The sequence below is a fragment of the Thamnophis sirtalis genome, unplaced genomic scaffold (assembly GCF_051295495.1).
Source record: "Thamnophis sirtalis isolate CommonGarterSnake01/CBP01778 unplaced genomic scaffold, rThaSir2_p1.2 scaffold_5, whole genome shotgun sequence".
In the NCBI taxonomy this organism is placed as follows: Eukaryota; Metazoa; Chordata; class Lepidosauria; order Squamata; family Natricidae; genus Thamnophis; species Thamnophis sirtalis.
The window spans coordinates 39,086,598-39,114,496 of record NW_028261385.1 but is presented as its reverse complement, the minus strand read 5'-3'; the positions used below and the strand labels follow the sequence as shown (position 1 = coordinate 39,114,496).

The 27,899-nt window shown below is 36.1% G+C and overlaps 1 protein-coding gene across 1 annotated transcript in view; it reads left to right on the top strand.

Moving 5' to 3' along the window:
* The window catches only part of EDIL3 (EGF like and discoidin domains 3), a 241,425-nt gene that overhangs the window by 145,809 nt on the left and 67,717 nt on the right, over window positions 1-27,899 (top strand). The window contains exons 5-6 of the mRNA XM_087715693.1: window positions 10,584-10,765; window positions 26,490-26,645. Of these exons, the coding sequence (XP_087571819.1) occupies window positions 10,584-10,765; window positions 26,490-26,645 (338 nt within the window). The remainder of the gene's footprint in view (window positions 1-10,583; window positions 10,766-26,489; window positions 26,646-27,899) is intronic.

Here is a 27,899-nt window from a genome sequence, read left to right as displayed (position 1 = left end):
AATACATCAATTGCTAAATGTGAATGAGAATCAGGGCTGGTTTTAAGCTAAGAATAAACAGACATTAACCTAGGCACCAAAGCTTAGGGAGCACCAATACTGCAGCTCTTTCAAAATCACTCTAAAATGCAAATCTTTGTTTTAGTGCTAATTGGTTTTATCAGGCAAGGTAGGTGCCATCTTTTGGCTGGCCCTGATAGGACCAAGGGAACATCAAAGTCAAGAGTCGGTGGAGCTAGCGTTAGTGCCTTGTCTTGACTAATCTACCATTAGCATTAGTCTTCCGTTAAAATGGGGTTTACCATTTTCCACAATTTTAAAAGGGAGAATATAACATTCTGAGACTTTGATATGTTTTAATAAATGTGGCTGAGAACTTTTCTAAAATCACCTCATGCAGAGTAAGGTCTAGTACGTAAATTACTAACCCATTTCACTATCCTATATTTATCTGAAAAAAGGTTTCATCCTAGGATATCTTGGAATATGAGTTCATTTCCCATAGGACATTTGGCAAAATGTAGTAATTTTTCATGGCCCACAATGTTCTTTTCTTCAGATTGAATGTAAGATTGCACATCACAAGTACTGCGTGATTGCTATCATCTGAATCAGGCAGATAATGTTCATCTACTTAGATATTTTTCCGCTACAAAGATGAGTAATTTCATGTCAGCCATTACTTCTGAACCTTCTCCCATTTAACTGAGAATTATCTTTATATGTATGTCAAATACAATTTCACTTCCATAATTTTGCTTTGATCTCTGTAACTCCCTGCATAGTTCATCACTTTCATTTGTCATAAAAATTCTATAATTTTATTTTATTTCTTTTAAAAAGATGTGTATGTATATGCATACATACAGTAATATGTATTGCAGCTCTAATTTATTTAAGTAAGAACAATTTGCCTGTATTTCTGCTAAGATTATTATCACACCTCATTTTAGGACTATATTTGTAATTTTTTTTTTAAGCAGATTTTTTATTATTTTTTCTTGTGATTATTTCTAAAAGACATGTTTGATATTGTCAGCCTTTACTGTAAACTTAATTTTGTGGATATGTTGCAAATAATAATATTCTGCCCACAGAATTAGTTGAACCCACGAAGTTCCCTATTTTTGTCCATAGTGAATAATACAAAATAGCAATAGCACTTACAGTTATATACCACTTGACATTGCTTTACAATCTTCTCTAAGTGGTTTACAGAGTCAGTATATTGCCTCCAACAATCTGGGCCCTCATTTTACCAAACTTAGAAAGATGGAAGGCTGAGTCAACCTTGAGCCGGTAAGAATCAAACTGCCAAATTGCAGGCAGCTGGCAATCAGCAGAAGTAGCCTGAGTACTGCATTCTAACCACCACAACTCAAAATAGCTGGGAAAATGGAGAAAAAGTCATCCTTGCTGCCATAGTCACTCTATGTCTTTCCATGATGGTTTTATATGGTTACTGTGATGGATCTACATATGTGAGTGTGTGATTAGTATGCCTGCAGTGCCTTCCTTCCTTCCCCCCTCACTCTTTCCCTCCATCCCTTCCTCATTTGTTTGTTTATCTGTTTTCAATTGCCAAGTCCACTTTTTTTCTTTCAGGATCCTTGGTTTGTTTGCTTTTTGTTTTCTTGCAGTTATTGTTTTAGGATTCTAATGGAAGAAATTATTTGTAATGTTACCATTTGATAATGGAAGAAAACCACCACCAGGCTCAGAGAATTTCAAGGACCCCACAGTTTTAGGGTGTATATGTGTGTATGTACTGTATGTATATATGAATATGTACTTTTATACATCTACTCAGATTGGCTTAATGAGCAAGAGGTTTGGTCTTTTTGAATGATGGTCTAAGGCACATTTGCTAGATCTACAGTGATACCTTAGTACTCAACTGCTTTGAAATGCTTTGAATTTAATACTCATTTTAAAGCTAAAATTTTGTCCTGGTACTCATCATTTCATGGTACTAAATGCACAAGTTAGAACCTGTTGGTGTCAGTTGCCTTGTGACTGCCTACATTATTCCTTATTGGAAAAGAACTGTTTAGTACTCATTATTTTTGGTACTTGTCATAACTCCTGGAACCAATTAAAGATGAGTTAATTGTAGATGGTATCAATGAACTAAGTCTGCAATGAGTTTATTTATTTAGTTTAAAATAATTATTATAATCACTGATCCTACACTATACTCCAGTCAACAATTTAAATAACTTCAATATCAAAACATAACATATTTATTAAAATATTAAATATTAAAAGCCTGGCAGACACTAAAGTTAATCTTCCATGTGCAATCCCTTGTTAAATCCTTTCATCCATTTCACCCTATCCCAGGACTTGGGGGAAAACAGCACTCTTTTTTTGCAGTGAGGGTGGGGAGGCTAGGCAGATAGAATTGCATAAGAAGTTCCTTAGCCAATGAATCATTGATTAAAAAAACCTTTGCTCTGAAACTATATGGTAGCATTTTCTTATGAACTGTCAATTTAATAAAAAAAGCAAAGTGGAAATCAATAGCCAATATAGAAAGGGCTAGATGTCATTGATAACATTCTGAAATTAGCTAATGTGAGAGCAGGGCATGCTATTCTCTTCCTTCAGTGTCCCATTTCTAGGTAAGAAGCAGCATTAAACATGCTTGTAACCGATTTTCTTAGAAGTTAGATTTGGACATGTACTAAAGAGAAAGTTGAATTTGTATCTGGGGCTAAGTGAGTTCCATAAAGTAATTAAGGCCAGCAAATAGATTGTGAGCCAAACTGAAGATTTTGTTTTCTTTCCCATCAAAGCATCTCAGGGTAGTTCTCATAGTTCTTTGGGCAGCCAACATCATCCAGCTCTATTTTTTAACTTGTCAGCAGAGCCTGGAAAAACAAATTTAAGTACTTAAAACCTTGGCCAATTCAATAGCATTACAATTGATTGGCCCTTGGTCTTGTAGCAACAACTATAATCTTGGTTTATAATAATAACATTAATTGCCTGATTAAGAATCTCTAAGGCTTTCCTGAAGCAACTGAAGACTATAATAGTATCAGGATATCATTTGCATAAATAAAACAGGCTATTCCTGTCCACAAATTTACAAGCATGTGTATCGAGAGTAAAATGCTTCATCATTAAGTTAACATAGAAGTGAAAAAGAAGCAATGATAATATATAGTCTTATCTAAACCTAATACCAAAGAAGAGAACTCCTTTGGGATTAGGACAAGTAACTTGCAATTTACAAATGATTCATAATAAATACCTTTGAATTGGAGAATTGTTAATGTTATCCCCTAATTTTTATCTAGAAATAGAGTAAAATGCAAATCTAAAATCAGCAGAGGCTACCTTTAGGATTGTTTAGGATTTAGTGATGCATTTTTGAACTAAACATTATAGTACAAGTCCTTAGTTTACAGTAGAGTACTTCTATAGTAGAGGACAAAGTTCAAATGAATGCAATTATCTTCTATGAGCATAAGTATATATCTTGAATATAGACAGCATGCTTTCTGAACTTTCAATAAATGATTTTAGACATAGAAGAGGAAAATGTGCTATTTTGTGAAGTTTAAAGGAGTAGGATCTTCAGTCAATTACCTCTGAATGTGTGCAGAACTGAAGTCAGACCAGTAATTCATGGTTGCCAACTGTTTTACAAGGCTGTCAGTACAACAGATTGTTCTCTAAGATGGTTCCCAGAATAATAATCATAAAATTTTATGGCATGATAATACAGAGCCAATGGAAATATAATGGAAGGAATCTTCCAATATTTTTGAGCATTCTTGTTTATTCTAGTTGTCTGCAGAAAATATTTAAAACTGTGAATAGAAAAAGGCCAATAATAGCACACTCAGATTATGTTTCTTACGTGGTTATAATTTGAACCAAACAAGCTTTTGCAATGCTTCATTCCAGACCACCTATAATGATCTTTCATATGGTCAGTGCTTTATTTCTCCCTAATTCTAAACAGCATAACTGCAAATGAATCTGAATGACTCTGTATTTAATTGCACATTGACATGTTTATGCATGACTCCCTATTAAACATTATAATACTGAGGGTCATCTATAATCAATTGTTAGTTTGCAGTCCAAATATCATGCTGTATTAAGCACAGCCAGAGTTACCTAATTTCACAAAATGAGTTATTGGAAGAAGGAAACCGCAGATGTCTCAGACAGATTTGATTTTTACATGCCTGGCATATAAAAACTGTGGAACTGCTGATTACGTCTTACCAGGCACTGCTAACAGGATAGAAGAAAGTAATGCTTTTAAACTGTGATGCCACTGCAAACAATAAAACAACAATCCCTTTTATGCTATCAAGATGTTTCCAGCTTCTAATGATCACATAGATAATTTTTTCCGTGACAATCGTATCCTTAACTTGTTTTTTAAGGTCTCACAATAACAAAATAACAGAATAACAGAGTTGAAGGGACCTTGGAGGTTTTCTCGCCTAACCCTTGCTTAGGCAAGAAACCCTACACCACTTCAGACAAATAGATATCCAACATCTTTTTAAAAACATCCAGTGTTGAAGCATTCACAACTTCTGGAGGAAGTTGTTCCACTGATTAATTGTTCTAAATGTCAGGAAATTTCTCCTTAGTTCTAAGTTACTTCTCTCCTTGATTAGTTTCCACTCATTGCTTCTTGTTCTACCCTTAGGTGCTTTGGAGAATAGGTTGACTCCCTCTTCTTTGTGGCAACTCCTGAGATATTGGAAAACTGCTATCATGTCTCCCCTAGTCCTTCTTTTCATTAAACTAGACATACCCAGTTCCTGCAACCATTCTTCATATGTTTTAGCCTCCAGTCCCCTAATCATCTTTGTTGTTCTTCTCTGCACTCTTTCTAGAGTCTCCACATCTTTTTTATATTGTGGTGACCAAAACTGAATGCAGTATTTCAAGTGTCGCCTTACCAAGGCCTTATAAAGTGATATTAACACTTCACGTGATCTTGGTTCTATCCCTCTGTTTATGCAGCCTAGAACTGTGTTGACTCTTTTGACAGCTGCTGCACACTGCTGGCTCATATATAAATGGTTGTCCAAGATCCCTCTCACAATTACTACTATTAAGCGAGGTACCACATATACTGTACCTGTGTGATTTGTTTTCCTTGCCTAACAATGATGCATTCATCACCACTATAATTAAATCCATTGACTTTGCTGCTGGTCTTTCTTTTCTCTTTTCTTCTACCTTTCTCAGCATCAGAGCCTTTTCCAAAATTGAAATTGAAATTTAATAAATTTGTATGCCGCCCAATCCCGTAGGACTCTGGGCGGCTTACAGAGACAAGATAAAAAAGTTAAAAATTAAGAATAAAAAATACAGTTTTTAAAATAATACACCATCCATTCTGTCTAGGTGGGGCTGGACATTGATCAACAGCCCCAGCCTGCTGGAACAGCCAGGTTTTGGTGGCTTTTCAGAAGGCCGAGAGAGTGGAAAGGGTCCGGATCTCTATGGGAAGATTGTTCCACAGGGCCGGAGCAGCTACAGAGAAGGCCCTCCCCCAAGGGGCCGCCACCCGGCATTGTCCGGCCGACGGCACCCGGAGGAGGCCCAACCTGTGAGATCTTGTTGGTCGTTGGGAGGTATGTGGCAGGAGGTGGTCTCTCAGATAGCCAGGTCCTAAACCATGTAGGGCTTTAAAAGTAATGACTAGCACCTTGAAGCACATTCGGAGACCAATAGGGAGCCAGTGCAGCTCACGGAGGATGGGTGTAACATGGATGTATCTAGGTACACCCAATATCGCTCGCACGGATGCATTCTGGACCAACTGTAGTCTCCGAACACTCTTCAGGGGCAGCCCCATGTAAAGTGCATTACAGTAATCAAGCCTAGAGGTGACGAGGGCATGAGTGACCATTCGAACTGCCTCTCGGTCCAGGTAGGGCCACAGCTGGTGCACCAGGCGAACCTGGGCAAAAGCCCCCCTGGTCACAGCTGACAGATGGTGCTCTAATGTCAGCTGCAAGTCCAGGAGGACACCCAGGTTGTGGACCCTCTCTGAGGGGTGTAAAATTTCACCCTCCAGGCTAAGAGATGGAATGTCTTGACTATCCTTGGGAGGCAACATCAATAGCCACTCGGTCTTGTCTGGATTAAGTGCAAGCTTGTTCGCTCCCATCCAGACCCTGACAGTTGGCACGGGGTGGACAGATACAATTGAGTATCATCGGCATATTGATGATATTTGATCCCGTGCCGGTGTATGATCTCACCCAGCGGCTTCATGTAGATATTAAATAGGAGGGGGGACAGGACTGAACCCTGTGGCACCCCATATTTGAAGGGCCTAGAGGTCGATCTCTGTCCTCCAACCAACACTGACTGCGACGTGTCTGAGAGGTAGGAGGCGAACTACTGTAAGACGATGCCTCCCACTCCCACCTCCCGTAATCGTTGCAGAAGGATACCATGGTCGATGGTATCGAAGGTTGCTGAGAGGTCAAGAAGCACCAGGATAGAGGAATGTCCTCTATCCCTGGCCCGCCAGAGATCATCGGTCAGCGCGACCAAACCAGTTTCGGTGCAGTAACTACGCCTGAAACCCAACTGAAGGGGATCCAGATAATCTGCTTCATTTAAGGTCCGTCGGAGTTGAAAGGCCACCACCTTCTCAACAACCTTCCCTACAAAAGGGAGGTTGGAGACTGGATGATAGTTATTAAGGATGGCTGGGTCCAGGGAAGGTTTCTTAAGGAGGGGTCTCACCACTGCATCCTTTAGAGGGTGCTGGAAAGATCCCGCCTGAAGAGAGGTGTTAACAATCCTCTGGAGCCAGCCTCGTGTCACCTCCCTGCTGGTCGAGACCAGCCAGGAGGGACACAGGTCCAGTAAGCAGGTGGAGGCATTCACCACTCCCATGGCCTTGTCCACTTCCTCAGGAGCGACAAGTTGGAACTCACTTCAAGAAATCCGATCAAGGCCCTCCCCCGGCATCTCGGCTAGTACTGTCCAAGTGGAGTCCAGGTCCGTCTGAATCCAAGCAACTTTATCCGACAGAAACTGAACAAATTCCTCAGCTTTACCCTGTAAGGGCTCGCCCGCATCCCTCCCTTTCAGGAGGGAGCGGGTTATCCTAAACAGGGCGGCTGGGCGAGATTCTGTGGATGCAATAAGAGTGGAAAAATGAGCACATTTTGCCACCTGTATCGCCACTAGATAAGTCCTGATGAAGGCTCTTAATTGTGTTCGGTCAGATTCGGAGTTACTAGCCCTCCAACGTCGCTATAGGCGTCTCTTTTGGTGCTTCATCTCCTGGAGTTCCTTGATAAACCAAGGGGCCCTCCTGGATCTACTGCCGCAGAGAGGCCGCAAAGGCGCAATCCGGTCCAGAGCCTCAGCTGCTGCTGTATTCCAGGCAGCGACCAAGGACTCCGCCGGACTGTGGGCAAGGGAGTCAGGTATCTTACCAAGCGCCGTCTGAAATCCCAGAGGGTCCATCAGGCACCTGGGGTGGAACTACCTAATCAGTTCCCCCTCCCTACACTGGGGGAGTAGTTTCTGAAAGTCGAGCCTCAGTAGGAAGTGATCTGACCATGACAAGGGCAAGATCTCAATGCCCTTCAAAGAGCTAAGTATTTGCATGAGATGTTCAAAGCAGGCTAATTTATTCCTGTTCATTTGTGTCTCAAATGAGAATTCTGAGTTGGTTTATTCAGTGAATTGTTACTTTGTTTTCTTGACTCCCCATGGTTTTCTCAGGAATCTTCTCCAACACCAAATTCAAAACAGTCAATACTTTTCCTATATATAATTTTTGCTGCCATAGAGTATCATAAGGAAAATCATGGTTTGCATGATTCTGATATTTGGAGGTCGCACACCCCAGCATTTGAATATCTTTTCCGAGGCCTTCATGGCTTGTCTACCAAGTGCTAATCTGCAGAGTATTTCTTAACTGGATTTTCCTTTACTATTGATTGCTAAAAGGCAGACACTATCCACTACTTCAGCCAATTCTTCATTGCCAATTCTGTTTATTTTCCTGTTGCTATTATTTTGGTCTTCTTTATTTTTAATTGTAGTCCCATTTTTTCACTGTGCTCTTTGACTTTTGGTATTAAGGCTTGCTGATACTTTGCATTTTCGGCTATCAGGATAGTATCATCAACATGCATTTTCAGCTATAGTGTCATCAACATACTGCAGGTTATTGATGTTTCTTCCTCAAACTTTAAAAGCACACTTATCTTCTTCCAAATCCAGTTATTTCCCTTAATATATATTTATCGTATAGGTTGAATAAATAAGGGAAGAATATATAACTTTATTGTACTCCTTTGCTAACCTAGAATCAGTCTTTTGCCATGTTCTGTTGACACTGTGGCTTCCTGAATTGCATATATAAGTTTATCATGAGGACAGTGAAATGTTTCTCCTTTTTCTGAGTATACTCAGAACCTCTTTTGGTGCACCTTTATTTGCAATAAATTATATTTTGTTGCACAAATATAAAAATAGTCACTTGTCAGATTTCAATGAATTCATCTACAGCATTGGTGTCAAGCTCAAGGCCCGCGGGGCCTCCCTGGAAACAGTGAAGGACTGGCCTGCAGTGCCTCTGCCAGCAAAAACAGAGGTTGGGAGGACTGCATGCAGCCCTCCCGAGCTCCATTTTCACTTGCAGAGGGTTACATGAGGCCATCACAGCCAAAAAAAGAGCTCAGGAGCCCGTTTTTGCTGGCTGAGGACTCAGGCCACCAATTCAATTCAATTTATTAGATTTATAGGCCGCCCAATCCCGGAGGACTCAGGTGACCCTGACATGAGTGATGTTCAGATGGCCACATCCATCCTGGCCATGCACACTCTGGTCCCCCAAGGTCAAATGAGGACCCAGACTGTGGGGGCGATATGCTGACTCTGTAAACCACTTAGAGAGGGCTGAAAGCCCTATGAAGCGGTATATAAGTCTAACTGCTATTGCTATTGCTAAACACAATCCTGATATGGCCCTCAGTGAAATCAAGTTTGACCCCACTGATCTACAGGATTATAATTGGATTTACAATATCATAATGCCAAGTATTAGAAGGCATCTTCTATGGTAAGTAGATGCCTTCTAATACTTGGCAGTATGATATTGTAGATATAGTCAAAGGGTGATGTAACTGGATTAATCTATAAGTGATATAGTTTAAGCAATGTTTGTTAGACTGAAATCAGTTTTCTTAAGCAATTGAAATAGGTCTATAGATTTTTTTCTGAATATTTCATTGCAACTGGATTTTAGATTTAATGACCATGTACAGCCAACAATCCATATAAACGTCTGCCCTCAAATATCTATCTTTAATGTGATTGCCCTCAAATATCTGATGCTTAATGTAACTATAAAGTACTTATTTGCTAATTTAATTGATCACTGGTTTGGAAAAGCTGGATTTAACAGCTTTGATCAACCTTTGGATGACACTTAGCTTCAATTCTAGTGATCCATAAATTCAGCAAGAAATCATTTAATACTAAAAAAAAGTCTATATTAGTAAAGTAAGTAAATAACTTTTCTACGAGATTTTTTGTCTTAATCAACACTTAAAAATAATAAAAAGAAGACTGAACAGTGGTGGATTCCTACCTGTAGTGGTTTGGCAACCTGGGTCGCTGGAACCAGCAGTGACCTAGGCCTGCCATGCTCCCGAATTGGCCATCTTGTTTTTCATTTCTGTGCATGTGCAAAACAATTTTATTGCACTGTGCAAAGCGCACAAAGCGCACACACGCAGCGTGTCCACGAGTAAACCGACAGTAGTGCCTGCCCACCCCTGAGTCTGAACTTATATTCTCTGTAATATATGCAAACGTAAGAAAAAGTAAGCATAGAATAATTTGAAAAAGCTATTTCTAGAACCTGTGTCATGCAAAATTGCATTGCAAAGTTTTGCTTTTACAGTTATTTCCCAATTACTGTACAAAGCAGACTACACTGTGTTATTTGCTACATCATTACTATAGCTTGTAATACAAAATATAACAGTTTAACCAACTGTGTTCTGGTTTTGATTAATGAATAGTATTCAGAGAACCAGGGTCAAAATACAATAAAATTGAAGGAATGTACACATATACAAATACACACATTATATAATAAAATATATAACAAAATGATTTTATAAGAAAATTCAGTTTAGAACACAATTCTCTGTATGCGTTCTATGTATTTTCTGTAATGGAAGATAACAGGAAACCTTTCAAAACATATTGTATAAACTCTAAGCAGAATTTTGAATTATTGGTAAATCAGAAGGCCTTATTATTATGCTTAGTCACAGAATCAATCTGACGTTTAGATTGGATTTGCCATTCTTGTCCTATTTATTTGTTAGTGTTATGTTTGCTTTGCAATGAAAATTCAAGCTTACTCATATTCTGGAAAATAGCACTCAAAACACTATCTTGACTATTTTTTCCCCCTGTTGGGTCTGTTTATATCTTCCATCTTCAAAACTATTCCATGATTCTACGACTTCAGTTTTGAAAATTCTTATTTTGTTTTCTTTCCCCCCCCCCTTTTTTTTTCAATGTCCCCTCCCCAACTTCCTAAACAGAATGCTCTGGACCATTGGGAATAGAAGGAGGAATCATTTCTAACCAACAGATTACTGCATCATCTACCCACCGGGCTCTTTTTGGGCTCCAGAAATGGTATCCCTACTATGCACGACTTAACAAGAAAGGTCTCATAAATGCTTGGACTGCAGCAGAAAATGACAGATGGCCATGGATTCAGGTAACAGAAGGAATATAGTGCGTGGAAAACTACTAGCCTCTATTGCTAATATTGTTTAGTAAGCAGTGCTTTAGTAAGCACTGCTTTAGTAAGCAGTTTAGTAAGCAGTAGACCTGCATTGAGCTGTTTTTGAAGTAATTTATGTTACCCAGTCAAGTTCCATTCATTCTCTTCAAGATGTAACTATATCTAGATTTTTTTTTACTATACAATTATTAACAGAAAAAGAAAATAATATTTCTTTTTCTTTCTACGCTGTTGCTTATTTAGCAAAAGATTCAGTTTACATGTAATAGTCCTTTTGTAATAAGTTGTAGTTTCCTTTATAAACTTTCAGGTACATGATGCACACCAAGTAAATATGTAATTTATTTTTCTGCCTTCTCCTAATGAGATGGATATTGACGCTACCATTCTAATGTGTATTGCCAGGATCTAATTAGTTGGAACTACAAGCTTGTAATTGGCTTGTGATTTAATGGGTCACTAGTCATAGCATTAGAAGCAAATTAAAAAGAAGCTCACTCATATCTAAGTTTAAAGTAGTCTATATAGATTTACAAATAAATAAAATATTTTCCATGTTCAGCACTTATTGCTTCATTAGAAGCACTGAGACATGTTGCTTTAACGCAGTTGTGAAATAATTTTATATTATCTTATTTTAATATCCACTATTGAGATACGATCATATTTCTCACTGAGTTTTTGTATTACATTTTTCTGTTTATCTCCACAATATAACTCTTACCTGCCCTTTTTTCATTATTCCTTATCTAATATGACCTTTAGCTTTTTACAAAGACCAAAGATAAGGGTGTAACAAATGAAATATCTCTGCAAACTATGTAATATCAACATGCTTAAAATATCTGGATTATATTTTAAAACTTCCTAAATTATTTTTCGTAACCCAGTGCCTAGAAGTAAAAGTTTGACCTAGGGACCACAAAGTGATGGAAACAATTACTGTTCTTGGACATAATCCACCTAATATAAACCCAGCCATGAAACCGATGACACCTCTATAAACAACTGCTCCAAGTGTGGGTGATGAAGAACAACTATTTGACCCAGGTTTCCAACTGGAAGACACTTTACTTTGTTCTTCCTTTATAAGCAGGAAAATAAGTCATCACCCTAGATTCTACCAATATAAGCAGGAATGCCAGTATTATCAAAGAGGAATAATGGTTGGGCATAGCTTTGGGTGCAGAGGAAATAACTATTGAGTTAATTCACAAATTGTTGTGAATTAACTCAGTAGTTCTGAGCAACTTCCTTAGTTTCTAGATCATATATAGAATTTCTTACTGTTTTGGTAAATTTTGGCTTGTTCAAAATTGGAATAAGATTCTCTGGTGGCTTTGAGCCAAAGCTTCTGACATTACATAACTACTGAAAATTCCATACTTGTATACAAAAATAGTTTGCTTTATCATGTTAAAAAGTTGGCTTTTTATAATAAATGAACTTTATATTTGAAGTCTTAATGATTTAAAAAAGAAGAAAGGAAAACAGAACCTTAAAGTTATCTAATTAGTTAACATCTGGATCACAAATAATATGGTCACACAGATCAACTAGTCATAATTTTCCACATTGTGGTGAGATGAATCATTCTTTTTATTACACAGTAGATTAACAATGCAGTTAATTTTAATTCTAGTGGTCGTTTCTACATTCATATCTATCAGATTACTTATTTACAGTGCTTATATGCCATTTTCCTCTTACTGAACAAGTAACTGTTTAAGGTAAGAGGAACAATAGCATGCAATTGAAAATGATTTCTTTCTTCATCTCCCTAATTTCATCTTCCTAATATTTTGACTAGCGGTATAATATAGCAGAAAGTCAATTGGACAATGGGAGGTCTAGGTTTCCATTTACAAAAATTCTTGGAAGAATTGCTAGTTCTGTGACTTTTGGTCTTGGGTGAGACTGATAGTAAAATGTAGTTTTCCAATAAAAGGATAAATTGCATTTGGGTGGATTTTGTAGAGGCTTTACTGTGTGTAAGCTGGCAACTGAGGGTGTTGAACAACGCTGGTGTGAGCATTTATAACCCCCGCCAAAAGATTAATATACAAGATCGCTTTTGCAGAATACCAGTATCTTGTCTGAGTTTGTTCTGATTTTGCTACATAAGAATGTTTTTTCTACCTAGCCAGAATAGGAAAAGCTCCATTAAGAGAAAAAGCCAACAAAATAACAAGATACAAAATAAGCTTCCCTCCTGAAACTACAGATATTGATATAGAAGTCATAGGAAGAAATCTATTGGTCCCTTAGGCTTCACTGTGGGAAAGTATACATTGATCTCATAATTTTGTCCTTCCTTTTTCCTTGTAAATTGTTATATCTATTCCTTGCTTTTGGTTTGGGTTTGGTTTTTGTTTGCAGGGTTTTTTAAAAAAATATTATTATTATTTGTACTTGTGTGGTTTTGTGTTGTTTGGTCAAGCAATTTAGGGGCAGGGAATCAGACTGGCACTGTGATATCTATTACCTATCGTATTGTTTTGGAGAAAGTGATTTTTGTATTTGCTAGAACTCAAGTCAATTGCTAATATTTCTTCACTTCTGATTAAAGCTTACAGCCCCAAGGCTATATTGTGCTTAGTATAGCAATTGACTGCTTAGCCTAATGATCCCATGTAATTTATCTATTGCTTTTCAACGCTAATGGAAAATTAAAAATTTAATTTAGAAAGAGGTTTTTAAATATAGGTAGGTCTCACTTGGTGGCTGTCCAAAGTTATGGCAACCTCCACCCTCCCCAAGATACTTATGATGTGATTTTGAGGTTCTGAGAGCCACTGCCCCCTGGTCACATCATTGAGGTTGGGCTACTTAGCAACTGGTACACATTTATTGCCATTTCAATTTGTGATATATATTTTTTGCATGTTTTGGCATTTGTTTTTGTTTTTGGGCAAAAACTACATTGGGTATAATGTAGCAAAAGTTATTTAACAACTGTCTTGCTTAACAATAGAAATTTTGGACCCAATTGTGACTGTAAATCGGTGACTACCTGTATATGGACTTCAACTGCCAAAATTCACTAGCTAGCATTTCACACTTATCTAGATATTCCATAGATTTTAGACATGCCATAAGAATTCTGCGCATTGTGCCATTGATCCACTAGTATTATATGCAAGATTAAAGAAAATGTCAAGGATAGAAATAACAGAAGTAGTTTCAGCCAAAATCTCAAATGCTGCTGGTACATACATCTGCACTGTGATATTTTTTTCAAGTAAATAGTGAAGACCAAATTGAAAAGAAAAAGAAGGAAAAAGCCTAATTGCAGTGCCAGATTTTATCTTGAGACTCATTGAGTTTCATCTTCCCTCTGCTTGACTCACTAAAAGATGCTCCCAAAAAAAGTGGTTCCAATTTTTAATGAGATGTATACTCCTGCATTTTTTTTCTAAGCAAAGGAAATTATATATATATATATATATATATATATATATATATATATATATATATATATATATATATATATATATATATATATATATATATATATATATATATATATATATATATATATATATATATATATATATATATATATATATATATAATTTTGTGTGTGTGTGTGTGTGTGTGTGTATATATACAGGTCAAAGGGAGTAAAATCACAGTCATCTCTATTTGGCATTTCAAGCAGAGTAGCATTATTTTTGTCCCTTTAATTAACATTTCTATTTAATTATTTGTTAACACATCTCAATTCATGTGCTATGTATTTATTCAGTATATTTTACGTGTTATATCTGGAAACTTTCAAGGTGGCTTCAAAGAGATTCTCACACAAAAGTCACATTCAGGACAGAAGAAAAGTATAGAAATGAAATACTGTTTATCAGTGGTGGGTTTCAAAAATTTTTAGAACCTCTTCTGTTGGTGAGGCCTGCTTTGTGGGAGTGGCTTTCCAGCCAGGTGTCCGGGTGGGAGTGGCTTGCCAGCCATGTGACTGGGTGGGCATGGCCAACTTGTAAAATGTGATGAAACTCACTTAACAACGCTCTTGCTTAGCAACCAAAATGTTGGCTCAGAAACTCTGGCATTGAAGTGTGCAAGTCTTAAAGCTGTCAAGTTACAAGACCCTTGCACCCCTAAAGCTTTAGAAAAAACTCCAGGGGTGTTCAAACTTGACAGCTTTAAGACTTGTGGACTTCAACTCCCAGAATTCCTTCTCTCGCTCTTCATCTTGATGGCGTTCGGATGGGCGGGGGGAGGGAGGTGGAACCGGTTCTAAACCGCACTGTAGATGTGTGGAACCTCTTCTATAGAGGAGGTTAGAACTGGCAGGAACCCACCCCTGCTGTTTATGCAAAACATCTTTTTCTATCAGCAAATTATTTCACTTTCCTCATGTAGAAGAGCTTTTGTGGAGAAAATACACAGAAGCCATAAAGAAAACATGAGCTCAGTCCAGAAAACCACAAAAAAGTGAGAGAAAAGGGAACCTATCAAGATTGCCCTTTCTTGACTCTTGTTTGAGGAATATGATTGTTTTATTACAGCCTTTATAAAGAATGTTCTAGTTTTTCTTCACTTATTACGGCTTCTATCAGAAAGCCTGATTTCATTTTGTTCAGATTCCCAACAATCCATTTGTTTGCCCCAACCATTTTTGAGCCACTGAGCATTCTCTGGCTAGTGAGCCTACTCAAAACTTCATTTGCTATTAATGTTTTCCCATAAACAAAATGAGCAATTTCTAGTCCATAGGAGACATGCAACTAAAACCTCTTTTGTTTTGCCCAGAAATAGAAACCCCTGAGCTAGTATTACTGCAAGTTGGCAACAAAGACTCAACAACATATTTTTTGCCAGTGGTATGTAAATTTAAAATAGGCTTAATGCAGCTTTCAAAAAAGTTCAGTTCTGCAACATGCCATAATCCAAGCTACCTCCCACGTGAAATGTCATTACATGTTATCACACCACCTACAGCAGCCTTCCACAGCTATAAAAACATGTATAAAAACAGTATCTCTACACCAGTGTCAGGATTAAAACAATTTCTCTTGGTTCATTCCAAGCTGGAAATGAGGCACACCAGACAATCAATAGAAAGTAAAATAATAATAATGTTTATTTCAGTTGCTTTGAAAAGATCGCTAAACCCACATCTCTTTGTTTCTCCTTTTATAAAGTTCTATAGTTTAGAAATTTATCTAGTTATTAGCTTCATTGATTTTCAAGACCAGAAAATAACAGATTAAGAAAGAAAAAAGATAAAGAAAGAAGACACAGGTGCCAAAAGAAAAAGAAAGTAAAGAAAGGAGAAAAATAATTACTTCAGACTTTCTTTGTTACAGATTTTTAAAATACATTAAACTTTTACACATGAAGGCAAATATATATGTCCCAGGATAATGTCGCAAGATCCAATCTGGGTTAGACATTGGGACCAGAGGTTTAGTCTTCTGAGCTTTTGGAGTCATGTTAGAGCTCATTCTGATAGAGAGAAGTTTCCTGAGGATGGGCTTCAGCATGAATCCAAAAGCTTGGAAGAGTAAATATTTGGTCCCAATGACTGATTTTTTTTAAGACATTTTATTAGGATTTATAGGCTGCCCTTTTCCCTGAGGGGACTCAGGGCGGCTTACAATCGCAGGGAAGGGGGTGCAATACCAAAAGACAAACAATATGTGAACAGAATAAAATAATAAAACACAACTTGCATTCAACAGTCAACACTCGGGCGGGTAAATTGGGAACCTATCCCCAGGCCTGATGGGAGAGCCAGGTCTTAAGGGCTGTGCGGAAGGTCTGGATGGTGGTGAGGGTACGGATCTCGACGGGGAGGTCGTTCCACAGGGTCGGAGCTGCAACAGAAAAGGCTCTCCTCCGTGTAGTCGCCAGTCGACATTGACTGGCAGATGGGATTCGGAGGAGGCCCAGTCTGTGCGATCTGATCGGTCGGAGGGAGGTAATCGGCAGAAGGCGGTCTCTCAAGTACCCAGATCCACTACCATGGAGTGCTTTAAAGGTGGTCATCAGTACCCTGAAGCGCACCCGGAGATCGACAGGTAGCCAGTGCAGCTTGCGGAGGATGGGTGTAATGTGGGCGAACCGCGGTGCGCCCACTATCACTCGCGCGGCTGCATTGTGAACTAACTGCAGTCACCGGATGCACTTCAAGGGCAACCCCATCACTGATCCAGATTTGGCATCATTTTTTTACTCTAAAGTTAACATTTGTGTACATTAGTTTCTCATTTTAAAAAAAATCCAAAAGTGGTTTCAAGTGGAAATAAATTGCTCAGTCTTCTCCTTAATCAAAGCTGTCAATTTTGCCATTTCCATCAATTCTATCAGCTTTATCATTCGTTCTTCCATTGTAGGTATTTGCAGATACTTCCACCTTTGTACATATAAAAGTCTCACTGCTGATGTTGTATATAAAAGCAAATTTCCATAAGATAGTTCTCTTTCTTTGACCAATAAACTCAAAATAAAAATCTTTGTTACAATTTACATTCACTTTTAAAATCTTCTGGATCAAAATTCATGCTAAAGCCTGGTATTTTATAACTTTTTTGCATGTCCACCAGAGAGCGGAGGGGATGTACCTTCAGTTTGGTTATATTGCCAACAAACTTTTTTCACAGTTTATTCCAAAAAATGCATGATTTTAAAAATTATATTTTAATTTAACCAATCATCATCAATGGAATGGAATGCATTACTTATCACAAACAAAGATTTGCCTATTTTAGAGTGACGGTAGATACCTCTTTTTATAAGGTGTTTCTTTACCTAGAGCCAAAGCAGGTTTTTTTTTTCCAAAATGGGCATTTTATCTAAAATGGGTTGTTTTCTATGCATAAAATATATGTGGTCCTTTACATAGGCATGCATGAATTTTAGTACATGACATCGCTATCATTTTTAATGGAGAAGGCAGCTCTTTTACAATGACACTACTGTTGTCTATTTACTAATTATACAATCTTTAAATGTATTAAAAAATACACCAGCAACTTGTAACATTTTCTTCTAAAAAATGCTGTATTGTTAGAAATTTGGACTATGTCCACATTGGTTTGACTACTTCTTGTACATGAATATTATCATTTTGCATATGTAAGAAATAGTATTACATTGTTTTTTAAAAAAATTGCTGCCACAGATTTATTGTTTCAAAACACCTGAAAGTAGATATACAATCCTTATGAATATGTTTGGAATCTTTCCACCTGCATTTAAATATTGTCTTTTATAAACCATACGGATTAGTATAAATTTGTACCCAGAATAGCCCATATATGCTATGTTTCCTATTTGGAAAGAGGAGGCTGTCTATAATAGTTAAATCTTGTGCTGTTTCAGATAAAAAAATAAAAGTAAACATTCTTTCTGGTCACCATTTTTAGTCATGTTTTTTCCCACCTTATGCCTAGCATATAAATAGGGAAAATTAAAATTGTAAATTATATAGCAAAATTATTATTTGAAATAAAATAATTAATGTTTCCCCTTTTTCTAAACATAGTTAGGCTAATCATCAATAATTTGTACATTAAGTGTATTTTAAATTATTGTGGAATGCCATAAAACATACAACTGAATGTGGGCTTTGCGCTGAGGCTGCTGTCTAAACATGCTAGTTGTTGAATAATTTATATCTCTCCATTAATAGAATTCTTAACAACTACCTTTGGGAGTAAAATAATAACTTAATAAGAAGTAACAAGCCAAGCTAATTTTCAGTAAGTCTAATTTTGTAAACTCTCAGAGGCAAAAAAAAAAAAAGGGGGGGGGGGTGTTCCCAATGAAAGCCAAATGAATTGATGTCTAGAAAAATGCTGAGACTTTTGAAATATGTTCATTCTTACTTGAATCATCTTTGTGATGATCCAATTCCACTTATTATTTCTTGCCCTAATAACAAAAAAAGGCTTTACACAAAGATGAACACCTCTGTCTCTATTAAAGAAATATCTAGCAAGTTCAGTAGTACTAAAATAATATAAAATCATAGATACAAAAAGTATATCTGCTATTTTCTTCTTTCTTTCGCCCTCTCATTTTCTCTTTCTCTCTCTCTCTTCTTTCTGGTAGGAAATTTATCTTTATATAATAAAATAATGACAATATTGTCATTTAGTTCAGAGATGCATAGAGAGATCTTTAAAATCCTTTCCCTTTTTGCTAAAAATACCATTCAATGATTTTTAAGATTAGCTTTATAATGTTTGCAATTTTACCCTCCTTCTCTTCACCATCATCACCATCATCATTATCAGAGTTGAAAGAGACCTTGAAGGTCTTCTAGTCCAACCCCTGCTCAGGCAGGAGATCCTATAACATGTCAGACAAGTGGCTGTTTCTTCTTAAAAACCCCTGAAAGTAAGCCATTCAACTTGTTGATTGTTCTCACAGCTTGATTGTTCTCATTGTCAGGAAATTTCTCCTTAGTTCTAGTTTGCTTTTCTTTTTGGTTACTTTCTATTCATTATTTCTTGTTTTGCTTTTTGATGCTTTGGAAAATAAGTTGACCCCTCTTATTTGTGGGAGCCCCCAAACATTGGAACACTGCTTCTCTGTCTACTCATTGATGTTATATTTTGCATCAATTTCTTTTTTATTCTCCTTCTTGTTTGTTTATTCTATCTTTTTTTAAAAAAGAAATAAAAATTTATCTAGGTGTACAGTATAGATTCATTTTCATATTTTATTTTGTAAGCCAGCCATATTCACCATGGATCCAAGAAATTACAGACAAAACAGCCTGACATCAATACCTGGGAAGATTTTGGAAAAGATAATCAAGCAATAAATCTGCAAATACCTAGAGATGTTATTTATTTTATTTATTTTTAAAAAAAATTTATATGACCACCCAACTCAACCCAATTTTGTGACAGTGAGAACAATGAATCAGTGGAGTGGCATCTACATGGAGACAAGTATGCAGTGGGGTATACCAAGGCTCTGTCTTAGGCCAGTACTTTTAAATATTTTCATCAATGATTTAAATCAGGGGTGTCAAACTCACGGCCTATGGGTCAGATGCATTACAGTGCATCTGACCCATAGGCACTGGGCATGTTCACACCTAGTTTAGTGAAGGGGGAATGCATCATGTAACATCACTGTGACGCTGCGAGTTTGACACCCCTGATTCAGATGAAGGGATAGATGGGAAACTCATCAAAGTTGCAGATGACACCAAGCTGGCAGGAATAGCCAACAAACCAGAAGATAGACTTAATATGCAGAAAGATCTTGACAGACTTGAACACGAGGCGCTATTTAACAAAATGAAACTCAGTGATGAAAAAAGCAAGGTTCTACAAGAAATCAAATGCATAGGCAAGAAAAACCAAATGCACAAGTATAATATAGTATAGTATGCACAAGTATAGTAACTATGAGAGGGATCTTGGAGTCCTAATGGAGAATCACTTAAATATCAGCCAGCAGTGTACTATAGCTGCCAAAAACCCAATGCAGTCCTAGGCTGTATTAACAGAGAGATAGAATCAATATCACATGAAGTTTAATACTGCTTTGTAATATCTTGGTAAAACCACATTTGGAATATTGCACCCAGTTATGGTCACCACAATGTGAAAATGATGTTGAGACTCTAGAAAGAGTACAGGGAGCAACAAAGAGCAACAAAGATGATTAGGGACTGGATCCAGATATGAAGAGTGGTTGCAGGAATTGGGTATGAAGAAAGACTAGTGATAACATGATAGCAGTGTTCCAATATCTCAGGGGCTGTTTCCAGAAGTTGTGGGTGCTCCAACCCTGGATGTTTTAACGAGAGATTGGACATCCATTTGTCTGAAAGGATATACAATTTCCTGCCTGAGCAGAGGGTTAGACTGGAAGACCTCAAAGTCCCTTCCAACTCTGCTGTTGTTGTGATGATGTTGTTATTCATAAATCATCATTTATTTATCCTTTTCTTTGATAGTGATAGAATGTAAGTATAGTAGGCATTGATCTATTTTCCATGACTGTAAAAATTAGAGTGATCTTTGTCTCTTGCACATACATGCAGCACATATACGAGCATATGAACTCTTTAGAAATTCCAGGAGAAAGAGAATTAATCTACACAGTTGGAAGTATTTCATCTCAGTTGCAACATTTGAGATACTATTCAAATACTGTCTCCATGTAAAAAGTGAGATCTAACCCCGAAAAGGAAAGCTGAAATTTGAAGAAAGAAAATAGGAGCAATTTACAGTTAATGTTTTAGCCAAACGTCCTCCAAAAGCAGAATGACTGGAATGGGACCAGACTTGAGGACCAGATGGTGCTGATGCAACAGCATGGTTCTATATTTAATTGCTCCTGCTGTAGAAAAAGCTGAACAAGATAACTGAAATGAAAGGTAAAGAATCACAGCTACTAGCTGCTCAGTTGCAGTTTTGTTTCATTACTGAGATAGAAGGAAAGAAGAGCTACCTTTTTTTCTACTTACAGTATATCACAGTCAAAACTCTGTTAATGTCCTGTATTTAGACAGAATGGTTTTAGTGTTTAAGGTTTAGTTTGTATTTTGAACTTCTAATTTCAGGTATCTACTGGTTGCCAAAATAAATTGATCATCAGACTAACAGGTTTCCTGTGAGTCACAAATCTCAAGGTCCAAATTACAAATCAGATTTGAATAATCTGGGTGACTGCCAGTGTACCTCTAATGTTAAACTCAGCATTTGTGGATAGGAAGACAAGTTTTCTTTCCTTTAAAGTTAAGTATTCCTTTTGAGGACATACATTTTAGAATTATGTTATATTATTGCCAGGTTATGATGTAAGGAGCTAGAGTAAATAGGAACTTAGGCAAGGAGGCAGACAGACAGACAGACAGACAGTTTTTCATGTTCTCTCATATTCAATTCTCAGAGACGAGTCTGCAGGTTTCTTGGCATAATTTTTCAGAAGTGATTTGCCATTGCCTCTTTCCTAGGGCTGAGATAAAAGGACTAGCTCAAGGTCAATGTTTGAAGAGAACCTGGAAAAATTTAAATTACTGGCAATGATTGCTTTGATTCCATTGCTTCAACAGTTCTAATAATACCAGTAAGAATTGAATTAATTAAATAAAAGGAGAGAGCCTTTTTAAAACTCAGATGAACTATTAAAACAGTAACATGCATTATACAGTCAAAGGATTAATCCTATGAGGCACATTTCATCATTTGTCCCTTCTACAGAATATCTGCAGTTTACTGAGATTTATATAATGTAAATTAAAAGGCATTTGCCTTATTTTATCACTTTGCTGCAGTTCTAGCTTAGAAATTCCTGCTTATCTATTTTTATATTATTTATTAATTTATAACATTTATTTTCCCCTGACTGATTTTGAAATGACTCTGGAGGGCTTACAATTATTGTTGATTTGCCTGCCAGAAATAGCCAATTTAAGGTTAGCTTCCCTCCCTACTAACCAACCTCATTGCTTTTTCCTCTCCTCCCATGCCCCATTTAAAATTAAAGATCATAAATTATTTTCTTTTGTCTTCCAATCTATTTTGGATGGACAGAAAGAAACATTTGATAGTAACATGTAGTGATTGCCAGGACATCCATAGTTAGGAATGGGCTAAAATTCACATAGAAAAGTCAAAGCATTGTTTACCCAGTTAAAGTCTCCATCTTGAATGTTTTTCTCTTCCCCACAGATATCGCTGATAATTATATTTCACTAGAAACACATTTACATTTTTATGTGAAATTGTTTATCTTCATCTCTTTCATTGATCTGAAAGAAGCAGTTAATATCTAACAATGATCATTATTTTCCCGCAACTAGTTACTTTATTTGTTTAGCTTTTGAAATGAGAAAACATTGTTTTATAAAATACCAAGAAATGTAATGGGACTATGGTCTGAAAACAGACAAAGTCCAAAGTTAAAGTTAGATTGGTTTATTGTGGGATTTTGACATCTATAGGAAACAGAGCAGATGATTTAAATACATGTCATTATTCAAAATCCTCAATACATTTTCAGTCTTTGTTTGTGATGTTTGTGATTAGACTGCCATAAGCTGCCCATCATAGCACCTTGAATGGATCACAAGAAATAGCAAGGGGAGAGGAGGATGTTTCTCAATAAAACTGCAATCACTGAAATTTAGTGGGAGTTTGAGAAACACTATATCTAATTTATGTGTACAAAGACACATAGGCAGTACATAAAATCTATGATGATAAACAAAGCATAGACACACGATCTGGTTTGGGAAATATTAGGTCATTATCACTAGAAAAGATAGTCATCAGAGAAAATGTTGCTCTGTTTTCTTTATTGCACAAATTGGATCCAAGAACCAACACATGTTTCTTCTAGAACAGGGGTATCAAATTCATGGCTTTTGGTCTGGATGTGTCCTGTGCTGGCCATGTCCACCCCCAGTTTAGCAAAGGGATACATCATGTGATGATGTGAGTTTGACACCCCTGTTCTAGAACATCAGAGCCATCTCTCAAAGCAGATTGGATGATTCTTTCCTGCTTCAAAAAGCTAAGGATTGAAATTCAAATGTTGAGTTACATTGGGCAATGTTTAAAATGGGAGATCAATTTTTGTTTCAAATTGTATATATCAACCTTTGTTTAGCAAACCCGGGAAAATATAAATTACTGAAAATGCTTGCTTTGACTTCATTACTTCAACAATTCTAATAATGCAAGTAGGAATTTAATTATTTAAATAAAAAGAGATAACTTTTTGCATTTTTAAAAATCAATTGAATTATTAAAACAATAACATGTATTCTGCATTCAATGGATTAATAACACTTTCACAAATTTATTAGATTAAAACCTTGTGGTACTGATTTGGCTTTCTTATAAATATGGGGAAATAATTGCTTTTCAAATGATTTCTTGCCTTTCCTTGGCTGGTAGGAGATTTCTAATGGCAGCAGTGTCTTTTGACCTGAAAATGATTCAAGTCCTAACTTGTGATATAAGATAGGTGCCAATATGCACATATCAGAGCTTCTGCTTCTTCTTTTCTTGGAGTTTATATCCTGAGTGTTGCTTCCAAAGAAATCTTCATTTTTGTAAACAAGGTTTAAGTGAAGATCAAAGGTAAAAATTGAGAAAGAATGCCAGAAGGCCTGCCAAATGCAAAGAATTGTGCCTTTCTCTGACACTGCCTCCCTTGTGGAAGGCATTAAGCACCTTATTTTCCCTCCCAGAAATTTGGTCTGGGATTGGTATGACCTGCTGAATAAGGATTTTTTTCCCCTGGCACTTCGGTGATTGAACCCAATTTTTGTTGGGGATTTTTTTTTTGGGGGGGGGGTGATTTCATATTTCACTTTAAGTGGTTTGTTGTTGTTATTTTGATGGTGCACACTTCCATGTATCATGTGCCAAATAGGATGGCTGTAGTCAATCAAGTTCTCACCTGAATTTTTGGCCTGATTTTCATGATACCCATAGCTTTACTTTCAATCTATCTATTTAATTATTTTCAATAATTTACACCCAGGTGATTGTAATTTCTAGTTATTTAGGTTAGAAATTGAAATATAATGCAACATAATCATATATATATATATATATGAATATTGTATATTATATACCTACTTTAGTGGGAATATCTTAACAGTGAATAGACTCACCCTTAGTTTATTTGAGTACTTTATTCGAAATTTAAAGGAGAAATTTAACTAAATTATAAAGAAATTATACAATTATAAAGATGTTAGTAAATAAATAAATAAATAATAAATCAAATGCATAGTTAATGTAAACAGCAGCGAATTAGTTCACTTGGAATTGGACTGATGCAAATCCCATTTATTTCAATAAGGCCAGAGATGTAAATATTTCTGGGTTCCTCCTATCATTTTTTAATCAATAGAACTAACTGAACAATTGAATTTTATCCATCAGCTTTTTTATATACTGTATATGGACATTTGTCAGGGAAATGAAATTCTAGTCTACAGTCTTGCATAGTTTTTATCATCAAGATTGCCAAGAAAAAAAGAGGAAAGAAAACTTCCACTGAATGAACTGAAATCTGTTTGCTTAATGCCTATCTAGCCTTTATTCCATAAATAACTGTAAGCTACATAAAGTCTTAGCCAAATCACAATTTCTTTAATACTGTAAGACTTAATCCTTTCATGTATTCAGAGATATGCAAAAGTATTCTGTATGTTACACTTTATTAAAATAAATAAACAGACCAAAGCAATCTTTTGCTATTCCCACTTTTTCCTATCTCTATTTTCTTTGATTTCCTGTTATGATATTCAAAAATTATTAAAACAGAATTATTTTCCACATTCAAATGCTTATTTTATATGAAGAACATTTTGACATTTTTGAGAAATGAAGTCGTGGATTCATTAAGCAGCTCTTCCAAGTTCCACCCCCATATGATTTGTACAGTAATGTCATTCCCTTATATATTGCAGTAAATTAATGCTAAATCTAGTCAGAAATTATTGTTTATTGATTAGGGTATGTCAGTTGCTTACATTTTCTATTAACTTTATGTAAATCACATGTAGGCAGAGAAGATTAAAACAATTACAATTGAAATATAAATCCTATTTGAAATCCTTATTAAATCCTCATTAAAAATATATGAGCAGAATTGTCTTTTTCATTAAGACAGGTGTAAAGGTTAGCTAATTTAATCCTGGCAGTAAATAAATTTCAACTTATATTTTAAAATGCTTTGTTTAACTAACAAACTAATATATTCTTTTCTTGGGAATCATAAATCAAACATACCATAAATATTGGTCAATATGAAATATACATTACAAATGTTCTTTTCACTTCACCAGACAAATATTACATCATTTATAATAGTATTTTTAATTAACCAGTGTGTATGCATATTCATCTTTTTATTCTACAAAGCTAGTAATTATTTTACTTCCACTGACTAGTTGTTCCAAAATACAATCCCAAGCAGAATTATTGGTCTACTGAATATCTGTACATGATCAACCATACTTATACTGTATCATTTTGGAAAAAAAAAACCTGGAAAGAATATTAATATATAATAAAGGTGGTTGTTTTTTTACTTAAACAAGATTCCTTCAATAGAGACATTTTCACTGATTTCAAAGTTCTCTTATTAGTGATTGAAAAGTCATTGGATTTATTAAAAAAATATGTAAACATTGTCAGATGAAGTTTTCATACTGGAACATTTCACAGAACAGTTGTTCTGCTAATCAAAAAGATAGATAGGTTAATGCACAAACTTGCAGGACTAAAACGTGCATTTATTACTTAGAAAGAAAGATTTAACTCTTTGTATCTTAACAGTTAATTATAGGGTGTTTTTTTAAAGTGTTTAATTGTTTCTTAGACTGTAGTTAGAATGGATTCTAATATGGCAGTGGAAATTATCACACATATCAGACCTCAAGGAATGTTAGGTATATTCTCCAAGCTGTGAACTTGACTTTGTTCTGTATTATCCTTGTGTCCATAGGAATATGCACAGGAGAATGGAAAACATGCTAGAAGAAATGATTGTTCTTTAGCATGTAACATTCTCGTAAATTAACTGAGTGTCACAAATGGGTTGGTTGAACTTCAGTTTAAATGAAGCCTTGGACATAGGAAAATTTGGTGTTAGACAAGCCATACATTTTATTTATATGAACAATAGCAACAGCTAAATGAAATACAATGCTGATTATTTCATTGGTGATGCCTGATTATAATTTCAGATAAACCTACAGCGAAAAATGAGAATCACTGGAGTTATCACACAAGGTGCCAAGAGAATTGGAAGCCCAGAATACATTAAATCATACAAAATTGCATATAGCAATGACGGTAAATTATGGAGCACATACAAAGTGAAAGGCACTACTGAAGATATGGTAAGTCAATTTAATGAATATAAAAGTAATATTATATATCGTGTTTCCCCGAAAATAAGACATGGTCTCATTTTCTTTTTATCCCTGAAATAAACACTTGGCCTTATATTCAGGGAGATCTTATTATTTTTGAGGTGCAGGAGGTGGCGAGCGTGGTCACCTCATAGCTGCTGCTGTATTGCAATATTTTGGGGGATGGCTTATTTTCAGGGCATGGCTTATTTTGTGCATGTGTTCAAAAGCGCCGATTGGGCTTATTATTCAAGGAGGTCTTATTTTCAGGAAAACAGGGTAATATAATTGAATTGTTGTTCAATTTGAATGTTACCTGACTCAGATTGTGGGAAGCTCACAATGTATTACCATAATTATCCAGTACAAATAACAACCAATGGGATCTAGTCAGTGCATACCGAAAGAAACAAAAATAACAAAATCACACTCAAACTCAAGCCTATACATCTTCGCCAGGTAAAAAAGATGAGGAAAAAAATAATTAAGGGACTGGAGGCTAAAACATATGAGGAACAGTTGCAAGAATTGGGTATGTCTAGTTTAATGAAAAGAAGGAACAGGGGTGACATGATAGTAGTGTTCCAATATCTCAGGGGTTGCCACAAAGAAGAGGGAGTCAAGCTATTCTCCAAAGCACCTGAGGGCAGGATAAGAAGCAATGTCCATAGGGTGGGGGCTGTTGGAGAAAAATCTGTAATGTTTTTGTTTCATCTCATGTGTGACTTACAAGATTTCAAGATGAGAAGGCAGGATATTAATTGATTAATAGTAATAATTAATAATTACTTTTTAAAAAATATATACGTCCCTCAGCTTGCAGGATCAGGTCAAGCACCGACAAACATGTTCAGCCACATTTGATGGGCAATACGCAGAAAACAGGGCTTATTTATAATCAAGTAATAAGGAAATAGAAGAGTTAAAAGTGATTGGATGCAAATTAATTATAAAAACATGATGTTTTAAAATAAATTCAAGTTGCTATTTTGTACCTGCTAAATTTTAAATCACAGCTCTAATTAGTTCTGGTTGCCTGATTTCTTCTTGAAGTACATATGTACACTACATAAACTGTTCCTATGTATGTACCTGCTCCTAGTGCTTGCCAAACACTTGTGTAAAACTTAGCAATGTTCAAATGGCTCAAATATTTCTAAAGGAACTAATAGGTATCATGGATATTCCCCTTATAAATTCATAGTGCTGTAGCAATTCTGTCTTAATTGTGTTGACAAATGG